This window comes from Myxocyprinus asiaticus, chromosome 2 (assembly GCF_019703515.2).
Source record: "Myxocyprinus asiaticus isolate MX2 ecotype Aquarium Trade chromosome 2, UBuf_Myxa_2, whole genome shotgun sequence".
NCBI classification, from domain to species: domain Eukaryota; kingdom Metazoa; phylum Chordata; class Actinopteri; order Cypriniformes; family Catostomidae; genus Myxocyprinus; species Myxocyprinus asiaticus.
This window is the reverse complement of record NC_059345.1, coordinates 23,895,145-23,912,626: the sequence shown is the minus strand read 5'-3', so window position 1 is coordinate 23,912,626 and position 17,482 is coordinate 23,895,145. Positions and strand designations below refer to the sequence as shown.

The window sequence follows — 17,482 nt, the reverse complement described above, 5'->3', positions numbered from 1 at the left end:
GATTAATGTATTTAATCAATTTTTAAAAATAATTCAATACAGATTGCACTCGATGCATTTCTTACTGGAGAAATATGAAAACAAATATATATATTTACACTACAAATATTTGTGACTTATTAGATTTTTATCCAATTTCCATGACTTTTCTAGGCCTTCCAGGTTTTTCACAAAATTTTTTTTAGAATTGTTCATTTCCCTCAAAGAGGGCAAAACAGATATAGCTGAAAACAAAATTTTTTCAAATGTAATAACATATATAGCATTCTACATGATACAGGTTCATTTAAAATAAGTGACGATTATAAATGTGCACACTCTTTAAAAGAATTGTAAATTTTCCTCCATTACAAAAGTCTATTAAAATATTAAACTACATACATCATCTATAATAGCAAAAACTGTAGCCCCAAAGTCATAAGCAAGAGTGAAATTCCCATGTAGCTCCATCAACATCTGTTTCCAGGTGACGCCACATCTCGGCAATAAAGCAAAGAATTCCAGTACTCATGCAGAGTGGGCACGTAAGTGCCATTTTTTGTTTTGCAATAGTGCTGAGTGAAAACCTGACAGAGGAAAACAAAATCACAGAACAGTATGAAAATGAGAGATGAACTGTGCTATTCTAACAGAGTAAACTTCAGCATGTACCCAAGCCACGTACGCAGTGCAAAGCAGGGAAAACTGATAAAGTGGTAACATAAACTTGTTTGGTGTTGGGTTTTTTGGATTTTTTTATTCAAATATTTTAGACGAGACATATTGTTGTCCAACAATGGCACAGTGTTTTGTTTATGCTTGGCAAGCTGCTGATCTCTGTGGATGTATGGGTTACCCCTAGACTGCAGGGCTGATTGGAGCAACGAAGGTAGAGAGACAGATTTGTAACAAAATCTGTGAATGAGTCAAGACATACCTCAGTCTCTGATTTGCTAGCACTGCTTCTGGAGAAGAGAGACACACATCTCAGATGTGCAGTCCACAACAGATTTAATAAAAATTCATTTAAGAGTTTTTCGGGAGTGCATTCGGTTGTAGGGCACAGTTATAGCTCCTGTAAATAACCAAATTCTGCATCCATAACAGGATTAAGCCCTCAGAAGAGTGACAACTGTATTTTGTTGCAACGTGTACATGGCCATAGGTTATTGCTGTAACTACAGCACTCTTGAGAAAACTCAAAATAGGCTTTTGAGTTGGAGCGGCTGGGAAGGGTTCGCTGTCGTTATACAGTATGAGAGCGGCCTCTAGATGCGAAATAAAAACTATCACTTCACTGATGCCTTTGTTTGATCTCCATTCTCGCCATTGGATTAAGATGACTACCACCATAACTTTATTTGGATGTTTTAATTATATAGGTTCAGATACAAACCTTTCTCCTCACTTTATCTGTTGTCTCATCCTCAGAGTCAACTATGATGTCATCAGTTGAATCAATTATGGGAGATGGTGTTTCTAAAATAAATGTAAAACCAGAAGTGTGGTCTGAAGAACAGTTAGACAATTGGTGAAAAACATAACAGCCATAATTACCACATTCTTTGTTACCTGGAGTTGCCATTATGCGATGCAGAACACGGGGAATACAGGGAGAGGCAGACAAGGTTCTTCGAGAGCAAGAATGATAAAGAATGATAAATATCTTGAATTTGAAATCCAATGTATTTGAATTGCCATTTTCAAACTGCATAATATTCTACAGTAAAATGTATGGTAATTTTCTTACTGTTTATTGATTATGTCCACCATATGCTTTTCAGGTGTTGGGGTTAAATCAATGAATTTCCTCTTCCGTTTCACTGAGTCACTGGTTCCCACACTGAATATGTCTTTTACGTTAGCTTGATGCAGAGATCTTGTGTCATCTTGCTTATCAGTCAGGTAATTGAGGTGGACAGGAAGACTGACACTGCTGATGTTCAACCTGGGAATTACAACTTTTGGTTGTCGCTTCATACAGGAAATGTGAAGAGCACTTACATCTGTCTGTTCCTGTGAGCCCATGCCTTGGGTGTTTCTCTTGGGTGAATACTCTCTTTGAACATATCGCTCTTTTTCTCTGTTCCTGTTCTTTCTAACTAGTCTGCTTTCACCCTCACTACTACTCTCTCTATCATTTCTATTTTTTTTGTTGTCCCTCTCCTCTTCTTTTCCACTTTCTGATGATTGACTGATGACTGAGACCAGCATATTCCCAACAAAATAATCCTGTTTTGGATCCTTCTCTAAAATCTCTTTTTCAGAACATGACCTTTGTTTGGTCCTGGTATTTTTTGATCTCTCTGAAGCTGATTCGACTTCTCTGGATGCAGCTTTCATGGTTAGGACGTTTTTTTGGAGATCTTCAGTGGAAATTGACCCAATCACAGGTGCAACCTGCGACAGGGCTTCATGTGTTGTTCTACGAGTAGCTCTGGGTGTTAAAAGGGAAGAACTTATGACTCTGTTGGATGTGGGAGTGGATTCTGATTGGATGGTATGTAGCACTTCGCCAGAAAGAGAGAGGGAAAGGGAGGATAGGATCGAGTCACCAGTTGAGGACAGAAGAGATGCTGAGAAATACAGAGAAATAAAGTCAGAGGAAGAAAGGGAACACAGTTGAGGACAATACAGATGGAAGAGGCAAAAAAGAGAGAAAGAAGTCAGTATACCTTAATTAATTCTTAATACAACTATTTGATTATTTCAACTACCAAACATACCTGATCCGAGGCATTTCTCTTGCTGCAGCAGAGTTCTGAGGAGCTGGGGCTGAGTGGCAGAGCGCGCACACTCATCCAGAACAGCGGGGGCAGCACTGAGCCATGAGACATTCTGACACGGACAGGACAATAAAACACACACAATGAACAAAATTAAATCAAGTAGAACTGCACAACAGAAATATATTTATAATAGAAAAAGTTCAGGGTGAAATTTCTGCAGCACCCAATTAAATGACTGCAACCTGTTCATTTGAGCAGCCCAACCTGTATGTGTACCAGTGGCAGATGGGTTTTTTGAAAAAATAAAAATAAAAAACTTATTTTGAATGTTTGGTGTAATTCTGTTTGGTGCCGCTATTGGCGGAAAAATTACACACTGCACCTTTAACATGCCCAAAAGAGCCACTTTGATTCCGAGTAGTATTCAACAGGGTTGGGGTCGGACTGGGTTGAATTTTAAGCTTATTTTTCTACCTTCAATCTAATATACTTATTTTCCCCCTTTTGTTCACATTGAAATGGAATGATCACATGCCTGTGACAAACAACAGCTGTAACGAATAGAGGTTGACCGATATATCAGTTTTGCCAATTAATTGGCACCGGTAACAGATTTCTGGAACTACTGGTTATTGGCAAAAATCCACACCGATAGTTTTCCCCCGTTGCCGAAGCGGCTGGGAAGGGTCCGCTGTCGTTATACAGTATGAGAGCGGCCTCTAGAGGCGAAATAAAAACTATCACTTCACTGATGCCTTTGTTTGATCTCCATTCTCGCCATTGGATTAAGATGACTACCACCATAACTTTTATTTGGATGTTTTAATCATATAGGTTCAGATACAAACCTTCCTCCTCACTTTATCTGGTGTCTCATCCTCAGTGTCGACTATGATGTCATCAGTTGAATCAGTTACGGGAGACGGTGTTTCTAAAATAAATGTAAAACCAGAAGTGTGGTCTGAAGAACAGTTAGACAATTGGCGAAAAACATAACAGCCATAATTACCACATTCTTTGTTACCTGGAGTTGCCATTATGCGATGCAGAACACGGGGAATACAGGGAGAGGCAGACAAGGTTCTTCGAGAGCAAGAATGATAAAGAATGATAAAGATCTTGAATTTGAAATCCAATGTATTTGAATTGCCATTTTCAAACTGCATAATATTCTACAGTAAAATGTATGGTAATTTTCTTACTGTTTATTGATTATGTCCACCATATGCTTATCAGGTGTTGGGGTTAAATCAATGAATTTCCTCTTCCGTTTCACTGAGTCACTGATTCCCACACTGAATATGTCTTTTATGTTAGCCTGATGCAGAGATCTTGTGTCATCTTGCTTATCAGTCAGGTAATTGAGGTGGACAGGAAGACTGACACTGCTGATGTTCAACCTGGGAATGACAACTCTTGGTTGTCGCTTCATACAGGAAATGTGAAGAGCACTTACATCTGTCTGTTCCTGTGAGCCCATGCCTTGGGTGTTTCTCTTGGGTGAATAGTCTCTTTGAACATATCGCTCTTTTTCTCTGTTCCTGTTCTTTCTAACTAGTCTGTTTTCATCCTCACTACTACTCTCTCTATCATTTCTATTTTCTTTGTTGTCCCTCTCCTCTTCTTTTTCACTTTCTGATGATTGACTGATGACTGAGACCAGCATATTCCCAACAAAATAATCCTGTTTTGGATCCTTCTCTAAAATCTCTTTTTCAGAACATGACCTTTGTTTGGTCCTGTTATTTTTGGATCTCTCTGAAGCTGATTCGACTTCTCTGGATGCAGCTTTCATGGTTAGGACGTTTTTTTGGAGATCTTCAATGGAAATTGACCCAATCACAGGTGCAACCTGCGACAGGGCTTCATGTGTTGTTCTACAAGTAGCTCTGGGTGTTAAAAGGGCAGAACTTATGACTCTGTTGGATGTGGGAGTGGATTCTGATTGGATGGTATGAAGCACTTTGCCAGAAAGTGGGAGGGAAAGGGAGGATAGGATCGAGTCACCAGTTGAGGACAGAAGAGATGCTGAGGAATAGAGAAATAAAGTCAGAGGAAGAAAGGGAACACAGTTGAAGACAATACAGATGGAAGAGGCAAAAAAGGGAGAAAGAAGTTAGTATACCTTAATTAATTCTTAATACAACTATTTGATTATTTCAACTACCAAACATACTTGATCCGAGGTGTCCGAGGCATTTCTCATGCTGCAGCAGAGTTCTGAGGAGCTGGGGCTGAGTGGCAGAGCGCGCACACTCATCCAGAACAGCTGGGGCAGCACTGAGCCATGAGACAGTCTGACACAGACAGGACAATAAAAAAAACAAACAATGAACAAAATTAAATCAAGTAGAACTGCACAACAACAGAAATATATGTATAATAGAAAAAGTTCAGGGTGTAATTTCTGCAGCACCCAGTTTGATTGCAACCTGTTCATTTGAGCAGCCCTGTATGTATACCAGTGGCAGATGGGTTTTTTTGAAAAAAAAAAAAAAAAAAAACCCTTATTTTGACTGTTTGGTGAAATTCTGTTTGGTGCCGCTACTGGCGGAAAAATTACACACTGCACCTTGAACATTCCCAAAAGAGCCACTTTGATTCCGAGTAGTATTCAACATGGTTGGGGTTGAACTGGGTTGAATTTTAAGCTTATTTTACTACATTCAAGCTAATATGCTTATTTTCCCCCTTCTGGTCACATTGAAATGGAATGATCACACGCCTGTGACAAACAACAGCTGTAACAAACAGAGGTCGACCGATATATCGGTTTTGCCGATTAATCGGCACCGGTAACAGATTTCTGTTATTGGCAAAAATATACACCGATAGTTTTCCCCTGTTGCGTCCGGTGCTGGAATGGTTGGGAAGGGTCCGCTGTTGTTATACAGTATGAGAGCGGCCTTTAGAGCCGAAATAAAAACTATCACTTCACTGATGCCTTGTTGTGTTTGTTTTGACACGTAAGACAACACTCTGCATGGAGCGGAACACTTTAGATGCGGATTTAAAACATCAACAACGAAAAGGTATGTATATAGTACACTACAGTACAAGTTGTCATATCATTATAAAGTAATTAATTTGTTGACTATATGCTGCATTAGTAGAGAGACAGTATGTTTGCAGACAAGGCTGAGAGGACGCTAACATTAAAGCTAACCTCAATCGGTTAGAACAATGTAACAAAAATACACGCAAGTCCTACCCAAATGTTTAAATGTCAAGATTTTTACCATCTATTACCATCTATTTGCATTAGTTTATATCCAGCTGGTCACGTTTATGCATTCGTTAGCCAGCTAAGTTGCATATTTAAAGCTAGTGACATGAGAAAGCAAACTGATATCTTTATGTAACCGAGAGAAACATATAAACAAATCAGAAACACATCTGATTTCAATTCAGTTTTTTTAACCTCACTGTAATACGATGACTCTAGATCGATCACATTCTTGCACTAAAAAAGGCTAGACACAGCGCAACAGTTTAACAGAAAGCAGGTGTCTCAATATGCTTTTAAAGTTCTTTTTAATTAGACACAAAATAAAAATAAAAAAAACAGTGCTCCTGCACGAGACGCTGAATAAACAAAAACAAAGGGAAACAAAGACGTTCGTCTAATACGCATTTACATAGAAAAATAAATGGATGGTTGCAAAAGTGTTCGGTGTGAACAGCCCCTTACGGTTGGTGGAGGTCTTTGGCCGTTGCGTCTTGCTCTCTTATAAACGTTTCTCAGATTAAGTAAGAGCTGTTTAAATGCTTTGTCAGGAAAGATGTTCAACTTGGAAATGTGTGTCTCAAGATCCTCGCATTCGGTTCCAGTCTGTTGTGTTCTGTCATAGTCTGAACCACTTCACCACAGAGTTCAGCCGAATACCACTGCTATCTGTGAATACTGCTACCCCACATACAACTGTAATTAATAAAAATAAACAATGTGCTATTTCACTGTTATTATAGCTTGTGTCCAGGGTAGTATACTGTGGCAGCAGTGCAAGTGAAACACAATGTGAACTGCCTATTGAAGTGTCCCCCCCATTTTACGTTTGACTTAACATTTGATAATATGGACCGACTAAAACTTTTTATTTATTTATTTTATGCACATTAGTTGAAAATGAAATGCTCTTTTTTTTTTTTTTTTTAAACAGCCAGGATAGTAATGTTCTATACAATAATATAACTGTGCTGTATTGTTTATGTATTTATTCTGCCCTCTAAGGAAACAAAGTAAATTTAAAAATCAGCTGACTTTAAAATTCGAAAATTAATATAAATATTTATATATTTAATTTTAAAAAGTACAAACCATTTTCATGGTTCAGTCAGTACTGTTTATTTTTGTAATAAAGTTCAGCACTATTTTACTTTGTTATTTTTATTTTTTTTTTCAGTATCAATTTTAAAAACTATTGGTTGATTAATCGGTTATCGGCAGGTACTGCCCAACTTAGTTATCGGTATCGGCAAAATCCACTATCAGTCGATCTCTAGTTGATAATGTAAGAGACTATGGTAGGTTTCAGATCTGAGGGTGGTATTGAGCATTTTTTAAGATCTGTAGAATGTGCTTCTTTAGCAGCCGAGTCTGCTTGTTCATTTACTCTGGATTCCACAATGGCCAGGTACCCAGCAAAAGAAAATAATTACATTTCTGTGCCTCCAGAGCTGACAATTTGGTTTAAATCTTTACAAGGGCTGGGTGGTCATTTTTGAGTGATGCAAGAGCTTGACTGCATGATTAAGAAATGTCTCTGTTGTGAGGTCTTAATGTGATCCAGTGCTAGAATAAAAGCATTGCCACTCTGCTGTAAAAATTTTACTGATTAGGGATCTTTATTCTGCTTTTTTGGTGACTGATCACATATGCAGTCGACACATGATCTCCAGACTTTGATCCGTCTGTATATATAGGTGTGTGTGATGGAAACATCTCTTTGATATCCAGGAGTTGTTGAAGGTATTAATTCGGATGGGTTTCAGATATTTTGTTTCTTGTTAAATCCAGGATTATTTTTGTTTTTTTGAGATTCCAGGGAGGGATATTGCAGAAGTATGTCTGTTCCAGCATGCTTAAGTCAACTTTTATGTCTTCTAGATGAGATTTAATCAGTAGGCCAGGAGGTTGTGTATGCCTTGGTTTTCTCTCAAACAGATCTGAATATTGGGGTGAGAAGACTGCATGTTATGCTGGATTTTCTTTGTTGGTCTTTAAATTTGTTGTGTATTGCAGAGCTAATTTGAGACATCTGTTCTCTAGAGATGAGTCATACACTATGCTTCCACAGCCCAAGTGTGATCTGATCAGCTTTCTGTAAAGGTTTAGAAGAACTGAGCTCTCTGCTCCCCACTTAGTCTTTGCTAAAACTTTAAAAATATCAATGGATTTAAAACATTTATCTTTTAAAATCTTTATGTGAGGGACAAAAGACAATTTATTGTCAAAGGTTATTCCAAGGAATTTGGTCTCCTTGACAACTTTGATAGGATCGTTATCCATAGACAGCTCTGGGTTTTGATGGAGAGAGCGTAACTGGCAGAAATGCATACAGACTGTTTTACTCTTTGAGAACTTAAACCCGTTGGACACAGACCAGGCCTGAACATTATTAACTGTCAGCTGGATTTACCATTCAATACTGTTCATGAATTTGCCTCTGTAGCAAATACAAATGTCATCAACATAAAGACTGCAAAGAATATTTGATCTGATGACTTTTGCAACACTGTTTATTTTGATACTAAAAGGGTCACTGATAAGATGCTTCCTTGAGGTACTCCTAACTCTTGTCTGTGCAAGTCCAATAGGGTATTATCTACCCTGACTTTAAAATGTCTGTTTGATAAAAAGTTGGCAATAAAAATGGATAGATGTCCTCTAAAAGTCGATGTTGATCCTTTAAAATACCATACTTCCAGGATGTGTCGTAAGCTTTCTCCAAGTCAAAGAAGACAGCAACAGCATGTTCTTTTCTGATAAAAGCATAATGTATATAACTTTCAAGGCTGATGAGGTGATCTATAGTGCTTCTTCGTTTTCTAAATCCACCTTGAGCATTACTTATAATATGTTGAGACACTAACATCCATACGATTTGTTTATTAACCATTCTCTCCATGGTTTTACATAAACAAATCTTCAGGGATATAGGTCGGTAGTTGGAAGGTTCATAATGATCCTTTCCTGCCTTTGGAATAGGAATAATTTCCGCTTCTTTCCAAGAATATGAAACATTCCCTGATATCCAGATGGAGTTTAAAATGTAAAAAAAAAAAAAAATATTGTCCGTTCCAGTTGCAGTATCATGTGGTCTGCTTATGGCCCTCAATAGCTCTTCCATAGTGAAAGGTTGGTTGTAAGGTTCCATATTATTGGATGAAATGTTAACATCTTTCCTTTCTTCCAGTGCCTGAATTTCTAGCTCTTCAGTACAGGCAACTTAAATAAAGAACAAGATGTATCGCTGTCCTCATTCCCTGAGGATGGCACTCCACTGGTGGTCCTTGGGGACTTTAACATCCACCTGGACAAACCTCAAGCAGCTGACTTTCTAGCTCTTTAGACCTCATTTGACCTTACAAGATTGGACACCCCTGCAACTCACAGAGCAGGGAAACAGCTAGATCTCATCCTTACATGTAATTGTATCATCACTAATCCCCTCTACATATATCTGACCATTTCTTCATCCAGTTTTCTCTCACTCTCACTCTCCTTTCTTCTTTACCTCTCACTCCACCTAAGGTCTCCTTCCACCACAACCTTCTCTCTCTCTCTCACCCATTTGCTTCTCTTCCAGTCTCTGCATCCCTTCCCTCCACTAACCATTTATCTTCACTTGATTTAAATGAAGCTATAAAATGCTTTTTTCTCAACATTAACTTTTTGTCTTGATAGTGTCTGCCCCTTACCTCCAGGCCAGCACGTGCCACACCCTCCAGCCCCTGGCTGTCAGAGACACTTCATGAACACCACACCAAGCTGAGGACAGTGAAGAGAAAGTGGCGCAAGTCATATGACCCTGTGGACCTGAGCAAGTATCAATCTCTTCTCTCCTCTTTTTCCGCCAGCATTCTAGTGCTAAAATTTATTATTACCAGAATAAGATCAGTAACACTTAAGATTCATGTAAACTATTTTCAACTTTCTCATCTCTTCTCTATCCTCCTCCACCACATCCTACTACTTCTCTGACTGCTGATGACTTTTTTTACTGACAAAATAGTGAGCATCAGCAGCCAGTTCTCTACACCTAACACCCACAGCCATTCTTCTCCAACATCCCATTCTCTGTTCTCCTCCTCCTCACTATGTCCGAAACTGAGGCTTCTTTCTAACCGTCCTACCACCTGTCCACTTGACCCTATCCCCTCACATCTTATGCAAGCTGCCTCTCCATCAATCTTACCCACACTCACACACATTATCAACACATCTCTCACAACAGGAAACTTTCCCAATACATTAAAGTAGGCTCGAGTAACCCCACTGCTCAAAAAAAACAACACATAACCCAACAGTAGTCGACAACTACAGACCATTCTCTCTCCTAAAACTATTGAGAGGGTCAAATTCAACCAGCTGTATGCTTTTCTCACATAGAACAACCTACTCGACAGACATCAGTCTGGCTTCAAAGAAGTACACTCAACAGAGACTGCCCACTTGTCAGTAGCTGAAACCCTGAGACTGGCAAGAGCTCACTCCAGATCATCCGTCCTCATACTCCTTGACTTGTCTGCTCAGTGAACCACAAGATTATCCTGTCCACACTCTCTGACCTGGGCATTAGAGGAACTGCACTTAGATGGGTTGAATCATACCTCATTGGCAGATCTTTCAAGGTCTCCTGGAGAGGTGTCCAAGTCACACCAGCTGACCACTGGTGTTCCTCAAGGATCAGAGCTTGGACCCCTCCTCTTCTCGATATACACAAAATCACTTAGACCGATCACTGAGGCACATGGCTCTTCCTACCACTGCTACGCAGATGACACGCAGCTCTACCTGTCCTTCCAGCCTGATGACCCTACTGTCTTGGCTCGTATCTCTGCCTGCCTCTCTGACATTTCAGCCTGGATGAAGAAATGCCACCTTCAGCTCAACCTTGCCAAAACAGATCTCCTTGTGATCCCAGCCAACCCATCTGTTGACCACAACCTCACTTATTCATCTTGGTTCAACTACACTAACACCTACCAGAACAGCTCGGAAACTTAATTTTACTGCCTACATCTCATCAACAGCCCAGTCTTGCAGATTTGCGCTCTACAATATCAGAAAAATCAGACCTTTTCTGTCTGAATATGCTGCACAGCTCCTGGTCCAAGCTCTGGTCATTTCAAGACTGGACTACCGTAATGCTTTGTTGGCTGGCCTCCCAGCTAACATAATTAAGCCACTGCAGATGGTCCAGAATGCAGCAGCGCATCTGGTCTTCAATCAGCCAAAAAGTGCTCGTTGCCCCACTCTTGATTTTACTTCACTGGCTACCTGTAGCTGCCCACATCAAATTAAAGGCTTTGACTCTGGCCTTCAGGTTAGCCAATGGAACCACACCCTCTTACTTCAATTCACTTCTCCAGGTCTATGCTCCAACTCACTCTCTGCGATCTACGAATGAGCGGCACCTGGTGATCCCACCACAAAGAGGCTCAAAGTCCATTTCACAATCTTTCACCTTCTCTGTTCCACTGGGTGGAATGAGCTTACAACATCCACACGATCTGCTGATACCATCTCAACATTCAAGAACCAGCTGAACACATCTGTTCCACGAGCACTTAACCAATCGACACTAATTGCACTTACTTTTGAACTTGCACTTTCTGTACACACACAAAAAAAAAATGTGTTAAGATCCAAGAATTTTGGTTGAAGGTTCAGAGTTTTGTGTGTGACTTGTTGCGCACTCGGGTTTCGTTTTGCCCCAGACTCTGTATTTTAGGTGATGGGGAGGTCATCAAAATAGGGGAAAAACACATAAAAAATTGGGTTCTGACCAATGTTATGACAAGCAGACAGACTATTTTAAGGGAATGGAAGTAGGCTGGAGCACCCTCATTTCGGGAGTGGTGCACGGAGATAAGGAAACTGGTCAGAACCGGCAAATAGTTATTAAGAAACAATGAACAAATCATAATCGTAATTGGTTCAGTGTTGATTTGAACTATGTACCTCAGCTTAGTGTTTTGTTTTCATGTTAAACAGATGAATAGGCTTTTCAGGAAAATGCTTTTATTTTAAAATTTTGTAGGCCTCACTAATTTGACAATTGCATGGTTAATTGTTAAAATGACTTTAAATGGTTTCAATTGGCACATTAAAAAAAAAAAAAAAATAGTAATGTATTATACTAATTAATACCCCACAAGGTACTGTGGCTGTTAAAATTCCCCATAAGTATGAAGGGTGAAGGAAGCTGCTCCACAAGGTTGTCCAGAACTTGATGCTTTATAGTCATATCTGGTGGAATGTATATGAAGCATACTGTGATAGTCCTCTGGAGGGTTAGATGTACTGCTGTTACTTGTAAAATGCTATTTAGTGTAATGTATCTGTGATCACATAATTTCTAATTAAAATAGCTGTTGCACCAGAAGAACATCTATTGTTTGGACCAAAATAATTAGAAATTTTAACGTTTTTAAAAGAAAGGGTAGTATCAGGTGACAACTGCATCTCTTGTAGACAAAAGGCAAGTGGATTGATAATTGCAGATAATCGTTGCAATTCTGCGAAGTTGGCTCTGAGCCCACGACATGCCTTTTGGTGAGCGGCTCCTACTGTGATGGACACTCTTTTTCATTTCGACATCTTTGATAGATTTCGTCATTGTATTCTCATCTTGTGATATTTTTGATTGTAAACATTCTGTTTTTTGTTTGTTTGTTTTTAGAGTTCTTGTTAATTATTATTATTATTTTTTTTGTAAGTTCTGGTTGGTTTGGGTATGGGTTAATGTAGTTTCATTCTGATTTCCTGCACTCTTTGATCTTGGAGGAGGTATACCTTTACTGTTATGGAGAGCTTGTGGTTTATCCTTTTGCAGCCAGGTCAAATTTGTCTGGCAATCCACTGAATGCTAAGTTTTTTTGACCACAGAGGTGAAAGTTTTATTTACAATGAAAGAGGGAACCACAGAGACCAATTTGTATGCTTCAATATAGCTGATTTTCTTTGTACATCTTATTTTTTGGATTTCTTTCTCTTTAATGATGTAGCCATTCTGGTGGCTTTCTTTGTCATGATCCTCCTCTCCACAATTACAGCAGACATGCTTATTCTTACAGCTGTTTGATCATGTCCATACTTTTGACAGTTTTCTCAGTGGGTTTGGTCTAAATAACTCCACTGGAACACTCATATACCCACTTGTGATTCTTTCTGGAGGATGAGGTTTATTGAAGGTAATAATGTAAATGCCAGTTTTGATAATTCGATCTTCTCTTTTGATTGTTATTCTTTTCACATACATCACTCCTTGAGATTTAAGTTCAGAAGTATACTTGAGCACAAAGAATGAGAGATGATCCATCTACTCGATTGACCCTTAGCCAATGCCTTCTGGGTATACTGAAAAGATAGCTGATGTTAATCTATCACATAGTATTTCCAGGGTAAGTCTTGACCAGCCGATTGATTGGATCGGGCCTTTCCAATCTCCTGTCTAGGTGAAGTAGAAGCCAACGCACAATGTTGAAATAATGGAAGCCGCAGCAAACCACATTTCTCAGGAGCCAGGATCTCTTCCTCCACCAACACGGGTCGCAACTCACAGCAAACAAGTCGCCCTCTTTTGTTGTATTTTCGAGTAGCAGAGGGATGCTAGGACTACTCAGGGTCCTTACAGAGAGGAAGATAGTGATGGTATACGAAGATGGGAAAACTCAAATACAGTAGAGAGACTAAACAAAATAAAAATATATAAACAACTGTGACCCTAGTATGGGAGACTCAAGGGTTATTCACTCTTGTCCAAGGAGATGACCCTAGCACTACGGAGGGAAGGAGCGTGCCACTGTTCCTTTCACGAGCTACCACCACAAAGGTGGGTCCTGCGCCATACACGGTTATGTGAGAGAAACAGTGAATCTGCAGGATAAGCAGGTTCAGTTTCCATCTCTCTCATGGCCAATAGAAGAGGCTCTGACTGCACCGTGAAAAACCGGTCTCAGGGTTTGCACTTATTTAGACGACCTGTTTCTTCATTATTGGAATGTTGTACATGATATGAATACCCAAACAGATCAACAAAAATATAGATACAAAGACCTAAAGTATCGATACAATACCACGAGAACAAATATTGCGATATATCAATATATGATTGGCACAGCTCTAGTGTTTAGTGAATAGTGGTTCAGAATCTGGGCTGGTAGGTAGAGACTAAAAAAAAGAATAAGAGTCGGCTCATCTCCAAAGCATGGTATGACACATATCTAAAAGTATATACATGACAGGGAAGTATCCTTAAAATGGAAAATATGGGCACTGTTCTGAACTAAATGAATTGTACCTGAGCAAGATCTGGAGCAGGTAATAGCTGATCCAATCTGGTTAGAAACTCCCAAAGTAGCTTCTCTAGACTGGCCACATAGTGCCCTCCATACTGAACATGAAAATCCTCCTAAAGTCAATCAGAGTCAAAACAATGTCAGTGCACATAAGTGTGCCTGTATGAGACAGTGAGAGAGACTTAGGTTGATAGTCAGCTTTTTTTTTACCTTGAAGAATTGTTTTCTGGTTGCTGGTCTCTTTAGGAGACATTGCACGAGGGAGTGAAAGTTGCATTTAGCTTCCTCCACCTTCTGATCCTTCTTCTGAGGATAAGAAGAGGTAGAGCACTTACTGTGTCTGCATGCATGCAACTATTGTGAATTCAGATGCAAGAAAACTCCAATAATTTAGCTCTAAAGAAGCTGGATGAGGCAGAAAAATCAAACAAGCAAGGAAAAAACAAGAAATAACAGAAAGAGACTACAAAGTCTTTAGGCTGTCCTCACCTTTCCATTGTAAACCGAGAAAGCTTGCAGCTTGCCCAGCTCCTGAAGGACATGCTGAATGTCAGGAGGATCTGACTGACGAAGCTCCTCCAAGATCATCTGCAAAATAGCAGGATGAAAAAGCAGAGAAACTTCTTTACTATTAAAGCCAGACCACTGAAACGTTTACATGCTCTCTGACTGTAACAGCTTATATGAGGATAGTTTGACAAACATGTTGTAGAAACAGCATCTACACCAGAGCAAAGCCCAGTTCAACTGTATCTTAGAGCAGTAATTTTCAATCAGGGGCCGAATCCCACTAGGCAGCCTTAGTATACTTCACAAAATTATTTGAAAGTTATCTGAAAATTATCTAACTTAATTAATATGCTAAAAATCAAGATGTAGGCCTATGACATATAAAATGACATTATATTTCTCACTCAGCAGTCACTTGGACAGTTTATTTCATTGCGTCGTAGAGGTCATGTGCAAGTTTCATTCCAGCATTTTTATTGATGAACTTCTAGTTCTTAAACTTTCTGCAGTCAACAAAATGAATAATGATTTATTAATTGTTAGTCTTTTTAATGTTGTATTGGAGTCAAAAAGGTTGAGAAACAATATTTTAGAAAGAAACAATTATGCTTTAAAAACGTGACCAAAGGCTACTTCACCGAAACACACTCAGCTTAAACAGCTGAAAGTAAAATAATACAGTGATTCACACAGAACTATCCATTAAATAATCGACAATATACAGTGTATGCACACATGACTGAAAAAGTGGAGCTTTAAATGTCCAAAGGTTAGAGAATCACAGAATTTTCTTTTTTTCTTCTTCTTGTTTTTGATGTATATTTAAAGCAATGTTTAGTAGTAATACTTTATCTAGTGACTTTTCAGTAATCTTACCAGTGCCCGTAGACCCATTCTCAGCCTGGCCTGATGTCTGTAATTGAGCAACCCAGGTACAGTCTCAAAGATTGATGTTATAATCTCCTCCAGTTTCCCATAATGGACTGCATCCCTCTGTTGCACCACCTTCCACATGGAGGCACACACCAGGCGCAGGGGTGGGGCTAAGAGCCGCAGAGCTGACAGGGGTAGAGGTGTTACTGTTGAGGAAAACACACGCACACACAATTAGAACTGTCCTGGCCTTATGAAATTCTGAATATGGAATCTTCAGTTGATATTACACAGTTACTGTATGCATGTACATATGTATGTATGTATGCATTAGGGCTGCCACCTGTCCAGGATTTTCCAGAATCACCCTGGTTTTTGGCCATCTGTCCTGGAAAAATTCAATTCGATTCCAGGATGCAAAATGACCCAGAATTTCACTATTTTCCAGATGCATTCACACATACGGACCCTTGTTTATAAGCACACTATGCAAGGAGGAGAATCAAATGCATTCTCATATGAATTATAAGAAAGCTCAATTAATTTTAGTCATCTGGTTTGTTTGGATGATTAAGACTGAGATTTTTCACTTTTGTGTGAACAATCCTTTAAACTTTAGTCTACTTACTTAATATAATGCTTTAATGTTCTGGAAAACATGTCCAAAAAAGGAAACTCCTTTCTTACTGCAAGATGTCTTGGATTCATAATGGCCAACAATAATAACATTATATATATATATATATATATAAGCCTATTTTTAAGATTTACGAATTTCAATAGCATAACAAATATGGTTAGGGCCAAGGTATGTATTGCATGCATTAATGTATGTGTGCGTGCGTTTTGGCAGCTCTATTATAATAATAATAATAATTAAAAAAAAAAAAAAAGAATTCAAATAATAGGCTGAATGTGACATCCCAATTAATATGAGATAATAAAAATAAAAAAAAACTGCATGTAATAATTATACAAAAATTAGCTAAACGTTATATACTGACATGTACTGAGATGTGATTAGTTTTAGACATTCATAGTTCTGACACGTAGAATTACTTGAGCTATGCGTTGTGGACACATTGGAAATATAATAAGGGGTTCAAGATATGCAAGTGAGCGAATGCACCACGAAAACCAAAAATCGCAGCATCTAATACCTCTCCCTTTATCATTGCTTTATTAGTATTACGAGCTATATCAATTGGACCTACCTCCATCCTTCGAGTGGGTCGGTGTTTTCATTGTTCTGTCCGTCCTAAAAACTAACAGCTCAAGTATTTTGTAAACCAGTTACTTAACGCCACTGCTGCCCGTCAAAGTTGATCAGTATTCTCCTTACAACTCACAAGCTACACCATTCATATGATACAGCGCAATTGTAAAGTATTAGTTGACAAAACTCTTCTGTCGTCTGGCTATGACCTATATTTCTTTACAAACTACTGACATAAACCATCAATATGGGAATAATACAAATCGCGGTCAAAATCCACTTCTCGCGCCAAAGTGACGAAGAAACTGTTTCCGGTTTGGAAAGAAGAGAGCTTTTAAAATGGAAGTGCACATTTGTTTGGAAGAAACCCGATTATTTTATTTGGGTGCTATTAAGCGTCTTGACAATATTCAATATATTGTTTATTTTTTTAATTATGGAGGTTTAAAGTTATACGCTTGTTTTTAATGCTTTTCCTAGTTTTACAGTGTTTAGTTGATGAAGTGGTTGCGGCTTTCAAAATAAAAGTCTTCAACTTGTAAGTATTTGAACCATTCCACAATACACCAACAAATCACCATTCAGTGGTACCAACGTCCCTAAACACACAAGTACAATCATGGAGGAGACCTTGCCCAATGACACAGAC

The 17,482-nt window shown here is 38.8% G+C and overlaps 1 protein-coding gene across 2 annotated transcripts; it reads right to left on the bottom strand.

Moving 5' to 3' along the window:
- Positions 1 to 31: 31 nt before the first annotated feature.
- LOC127450328 (uncharacterized) lies at positions 32 to 17,415 on the bottom strand. Of its 2 annotated transcripts, none has more exons than XM_051714343.1 (14): positions 16,832 to 17,415; positions 15,621 to 15,823; positions 14,724 to 14,822; positions 14,445 to 14,540; positions 14,237 to 14,347; positions 4,885 to 5,005; positions 3,911 to 4,736; positions 3,733 to 3,791; positions 3,557 to 3,639; positions 2,706 to 2,817; positions 1,730 to 2,555; positions 1,552 to 1,610; positions 1,376 to 1,458; positions 32 to 566 (listed from the first exon to the last, which is right to left on the bottom strand). In XM_051714343.1, the coding sequence occupies exons 1-14, from the start codon at positions 16,860 to 16,862 to the stop codon at positions 450 to 452; spliced, it is 2,826 nt and encodes a 941-aa protein (XP_051570303.1). In that variant the 5' UTR covers positions 16,863 to 17,415; the 3' UTR covers positions 32 to 449. The 2 variants fall into 2 exon arrangements, with proteins under 2 accessions (XP_051570303.1, XP_051570314.1); XM_051714354.1 differs by having other exon boundaries at positions 14,445 to 14,528.
- Positions 17,416 to 17,482: the final 67 nt, after the last annotated feature.